The sequence below is a fragment of the Anabrus simplex genome, chromosome 9 (genome assembly GCF_040414725.1).
Source record: "Anabrus simplex isolate iqAnaSimp1 chromosome 9, ASM4041472v1, whole genome shotgun sequence".
Lineage (NCBI taxonomy): Eukaryota > Metazoa > Arthropoda > Insecta > Orthoptera > Tettigoniidae > Anabrus > Anabrus simplex.
The window spans coordinates 8,348,499-8,354,498 of NC_090273.1; the positions used below are offsets into that span (position 1 = coordinate 8,348,499).

The following is a 6,000-nucleotide window of genomic DNA, read 5'->3' on the forward strand; positions in this document are numbered from 1 at the left end:
GCACACGGTTAGCATGGGCTTATTTGGAAGAAAGAATAACAGGCAGAAGACCAGCTGGAAGACCAAGAAGAAAATGGGTGGACCAACTGAGGGAAGACGTGGAGAGAAGAGGATGGCATTGAGAATCTGTCATGGACAACAAAATTTTCTTGAATTGGCAACTTTGGAAGACGCTTGTTTTCAAACACCCTACCCGGCTCGCTGGAAGGGCAAACCGATGATGATGATGATGAATGAAAATGGGCACCACCGCTAATCTCCCAATCTGTTCTTGTCATATTTCCATATTTTCTGTAACCCTTCCCCTTTACTTTCACTGCCCTAGGTACAACTACAGTTCGTCTATAACTAGGGGCCTTATTTTATGGTGAGTACATATCTTAAATTTAGGTGTTATTTCATACAAAAAAACATAAATATGGCATTATTTTGCATAAAAACAGAATAGATTTACAGCCCTCATGGTGCATATTTCTACAAAGACTAAAGATCTGAACTATTAAGCAAACCTTGAGACTTCTATTTTGTAGTTTTTAACAGTAGTTACAGTTACTTATAGTTATTATTAACCTGCTGAATAGAAAATTAAAGCTGCATTTAAAATATAAAATACAGAGCATTGCATTCATTTCTTCATAAAAATGAAATAAATTATATATAAAACCTGTGAACATAGAACATTATAATTTTTCTTTAGATTTACATGTTTTACAATTACTATAACTACTCAAAAGATGTCACGTGGTCCACTGGGAGTGATACGATGAAAACTTGCACACTATAGCATACTGGCTATCCTGTCAAGTTTGGCCTTCAAATTATAGGACTTACCTTTATGATTTGAGAGTTTTTTTTGTTGAATATCAGGCAAAAACTCAGAACTTCAGCAGAATAAACAAAAACTTCATTTAAAAGATTAGAATTTCACATTAAGATGTAAATTTCATGTGTAAAGCATAAGAAGACAGCTCAACAACGCAGGATGCTACTGGCACCTATTTGAAATACATCAAATCATTAGAGTTCAACCTTTCTGTCGCTTTCTATACAGCTTACCCTCCTAATTCGCTTACATATATATTTCTGAGAAAGGTAATTGTAATAAATTACAGACAACAGTTAGGAGATGTGAAAAGTCTGCCTTTGAGACAACTGGAAGCAGGTATGTGAAAATGGGATAAAATGGTAAAAAATATGATAAAAATACAAAAATTCATGGGGAAATACGACCATAATATGAAATTTTACTGGAAAAAGCCAAAATGTGACTATATGACCCATGAAAACTGCATAGTTTTAGTCACCATAGGTAAAATCATGCTTAAGTTGTATTTTCTGTGGAAAGAATAAAATAAAATAAAAAAATATGACATGTCATAAACATTTAGGCCCTGATTATCACTTTTCGTTTTTAATTCCAACAGCTTTTTCTACTTTTGATGTTTTTTAACTGTCAATTCCAACCGAGCCTCAGCAGGTGAATATATTTCTTATTTCATTACAGCACGCTCTTACACTTAGCAAAGTCATCAAATTATTCTTCCCATCTGCTGGTGTTGCCCAATATCTCTGACCTGTTAACACTTTCTCTTTTGTATAATTGTATATAACAGGTTTCAGATCATCTTTACAACCCTCCCAGTTAATATTCCAATCCCTTATTACTCCACACTATTTCCCTAGATAACATTTTTCAGTCTTTATTGCATTTTCTTATCTCCTTTTCTTTTAGCTTTCATTTCACTGTCATTTTCATTCCTAATGTCACACTAGATCAAGTTATATGTATATATGTCTTGAACTGTGTTTGTCCCACATTCCTACTCTTTTATCATGTGTATAAGCTGCCTCTATGGATCAGTGGTAGAATGTCAGCCTCCAGATCCCAAGAGAGTGGGGTCAAACCCGGCAGATGTAAACGGATTTTAGAAGGGAGACACTCCGTGTCGTATGATGTTGGCATGTAAAAGATCTCCGGTGACACATTTGGTGTTTACCTGACAAAATTCAGCCACAGACACCCAAGACAGGTTAGATTTACTCTGCCATCAAGTAGGCCTAGAGTGAAATGGGATGTCAAAATTGATGATGTCAAATGAAAATGTCTGCAAACGGTAGCTGAGGGCATAAGATGATTATTATTACCACCTGAATTCATCCTTATTTACTGTGTTGACGTGCCACACCAAGATGGTTCCTCAGCGAGTGTTGAAAGCTGAGAAGCAGAAACAAGCTCGTCATGAGCTAAGAGGAAATGGATGTGGAAGAACAAAATTGATGAGGAGACAACTGATCCATTTGCAGACTGTCACTTTCTCCTTCTTTCCATGCTGGCCTGTGATTGTGTTTATCCTATTATGTTTTCTTTTTGATATTCGTATTGCTCTTTATATGACCTGATTTGCACTTCCATTATTCAGACTGATATTAATTCACAGTGCTTTTTCTGCTAATATAAACCATGTGTAAAGGGAGCTAAGGTGTGAGATGACGCATGCTGCAACTGTTGTCTTGTGAGACAGGTGCTGTTAACTTTACCATTATCTTATCTAGCTTTATCTTCTGTTTGTCTAGTAAACTGTCTCAGTAGACACTAAGTCTGAATGAGTTCTGAAGTTTGAAACAACAATCAACTTAACTGAGGTCTAGCATTCTTAAGCCATTGATAAGAGGACACACTATTGCACTTCATACGGTATCCAAGTACCTATGTAACCAGTTGGGAATATCAAGTTTAGGTCACGTGCCACTAACTACTGTTGGGGTCTTCAGAGAAGCCAAGCTGTGTGACTGATGACGAGAGATGGCTGTGTGTTCTTGTCTCCTCTTCCCACACCGACCTGTCATCGCGTTTATCCTTTTAACCATTTTCTTCTCTTTACATGACATAATTTAACACTTGCTGTTGTCAAAAACATATCAGATGTAAGGCTTTTCTATGCTCTATTGGTGAAAAATATCCAATTCCCTCCATGGGAATTCAGAATTTTTCACTTGCTGTTGTGGTGTCCGTTTTGAAAGCGGTGCGCTACGAAGAACGTTCCAGTTTGTGCACGGTGAGCAGTCAGCTGCGCTCACATTATTGTTGAGCCCAGTATATAAAGAAGAGGCACAGCAGGAGAGACCAGATAGCTGTCCAGTGGCTGACTACACTGTATTGTTGTTCTTCTTCCATTCAAAAAGCACATGCATGACTGAAATAAGTATTCTCTTCTATGGAAGCCAGGGTGTTAAGACTGAATAAGTAAACAATATTTGCTACTAATTGAGGAATGAGTAGGCCTGAACTCAAAAGTGGAGCTTGCAATTAATCCTTAACCAAGATAATTAAATTGTTAAGTTACGGCAGAAATCCCTCAAGTGGTTTGCTGTATTAGGGCATTGATAAAGATGAAATGTTGAGTCAAATACAGAAGGACATTTTGCTATTTGCTTTATGTCGCACCGACACAGATAGATCTTATGGCAATGATGGGACAGGAAGGGGCTAGGAGTGGGAAGGAAGCGGCCGTGGCCTTAATTAAGGTACAGCCCTAGCATTTGCCTGGTGTGAAAATGGGATACAGAAGGACAGGAACCTATGACAGGTCATGATCAGAAGAGGGAGTGATCAGAAAGGAGACAAGGATAAATATGAAAACATAGGGCAAGGACATCTTCATACACTGCTGTCATACGATTTGTAACATTTCAAATCCCTTACACTGCAAATACTGAATTTCTACCAAAACTACCACATGAATGAGGAATGACATTTCAAAACTCCAAGCAACAGAAATTAAGTTCTTATGGACCATGATCCAGAAGACCAGGAAAGACAAAATGATACATAGTACAGTACAAGAAAATTACGTCAAGGCAAAGGAATAGCCTATATAATCAGGGCATGCACGACTTACCTATCACTAGGTTCTCGAAGTTTGAAAAGGGGTTTCATATCCTTGGTGACTATGACATGATCATCTTGTTCCACAGATCTGTTAACCTCCACATTCCCATCTTCAAAGTCACTCTCACTCTCGCTCTGTTGCAGAAGGGGTCTGGTATTCACTGAGTACTCCATTTCTAACTAGTTAACAAACTGAACCAAATTACTGGATTAGCTGCATGCCCTTCAGTAAGGATTAACGATAGAATAATATAAAAACTGAAACCTAATTATGTACTTCAACAAATATTATAACATTAGCACTATTTCAAGAAACAAAAATATATTATTTCTGTCTACCCATTCAGAATATTGTCAGTTTGAAATAACGAGAATACCTTTATCCTTGTGCTTGTGCAAAGCATGTGCCATTCAAGAAGTTAAAAAAATTAATTAATACAATTCGACCAAATAATTTCTAAGGTCAACATTAGCTCAAACATATTTAGAGTTAACTGATCAATACTTACCTTACTGAATGCCGTTCGTTCCGGGTACTCGCCTGACGAATTAAGTCACTACAATAACACTATATAGCGTCGGTCATTCAAAATTATGTTCCACTCTACGCACAACCAAACGCCTATCGGTAACTTAGATCACCGCTACCTTTGTTTTCTTATGCACCACTCTCCCTCTTTATGAATCATCTGGTCATTTGCTATCATCGTTTGTTTTTATTTGGTCTGCTACTGTCAAAGACGTCATTTGTTTCCGGTATAGTTTGTCTAGTGTGCTGTAGAGAGCAGCACATGAGGCACATCTTTGGGCAGGAAATTTGAATTTCCGGAGTTACCATCGCTACCTTTTTGAATTCCAGTATAGGAATCTATTTATGGAAACAATGAAGCACCATTTAAAATATACTGCACGTTTTCACGGTGAAAAAGATTAAACAGTGCAAGTTAGTAAAGTAAATGCATAAAAACTGGTCGTAGCGCAAATGCAGAGTCCAGCAAATAACAAAGAAGAAGCATGCAACTTAGAAAATGTAACGTAGAAAGATGACCACTTTACATATATAGACGAGGGTGAACTTTTTTTCTTGCATGATCCTTGAGGGCGCATTTGACAAACAATGGAGTAGCATGACAAAAAGTAGAACAGTAACAAATCAAATTTATGTTGTGCAGGTAGAATGGGTTCAGAAGTACATTACCTACTTTCATAAACTAAAAAAATGTAAGATCATGTAATGTGGAAACAACAAATTTCCAATTTATTGAATGAGGTTGCTCCCATTATAAGTGTGTTAAATACTTTCATACGTTCTCACATAACCTACTTCATGGTATCCTAATGGGGGTCACAAGTCTAAAACAGAGTTGAAGTCATTGGAAATTCTACAGAGTTGGGCTATTAGAAATTTATTAAGAACATCATATTTAACACCTAAAGAAAATCCTAATGAACAGTCTTAGAAACTAACTTTGGATGTAGAGATAAAGTTCAGTGGTGCTGTTTTTATTTTCAAAAATTTTAACGCTATTAAAATATACAATAAATGAGGAAATTCAACATCAAGTGCAGGTGAAATAGTCACCCAAGGAAATCAGATATAAGATGGTTTAGTCTGGCTCCTTGCCTGATGGTCAGCGTAATGGCCTTTCGTTCAGAGGGCTCCATTTCCTGCCAGGTTGGAGATTTCAACTTTGTCTAGTTAATTACCCTAGCTCAGGAAATGGGTGTAATATACACACTACAAACCACCACAGAAACATGCAATAGTGCATATGTCTCTTCACACAGGGTTGGCGTCAGGAAAGGCATCTGGCCATAAAACTGGGCTAAATCCGTACAAAGTTCCAACTGCAAGTTATAGAGAAATGGCTATGAAGAAGAAGTCACCTAAAGAAAATGGACCCAGAGGGAACAGCAAAAATGTGATTTGAGAAAGAAGTAAAAGGCAAGAAACCAAGATGGTCTGACCAGATCAAACAAGACGTAGAAGGATGAGGGTTGGAGTGGCAACATCTCGAAGATAAGAATGAAGAAGAAGAATGAATACTGATCTGCATTTAGGGCAGTCGCCCAGGTGGCAGATTCCCTATCTGCTGCTTTCCTATCCTTTT

General features: G+C 37.4%; 1 protein-coding gene across 1 annotated transcript in view; it reads right to left on the reverse strand.

The window, feature by feature from the left end:
• The window catches only part of Ent1 (Equilibrative nucleoside transporter 1), a 103,887-nt gene extending 99,288 nt beyond the window's left edge, over positions 1-4,599 (reverse strand). The window contains exons 1-2 of the mRNA XM_067154100.2: positions 4,399-4,599; positions 3,900-4,081 (exon numbers count right to left, since the gene is read on the reverse strand). Of these exons, the coding sequence (XP_067010201.2) occupies positions 3,900-4,063 (164 nt within the window). The 5' untranslated portion in view covers positions 4,064-4,081; positions 4,399-4,599. The remainder of the gene's footprint in view (positions 1-3,899; positions 4,082-4,398) is intronic.
• Positions 4,600-6,000: the final 1,401 nt, after the last annotated feature.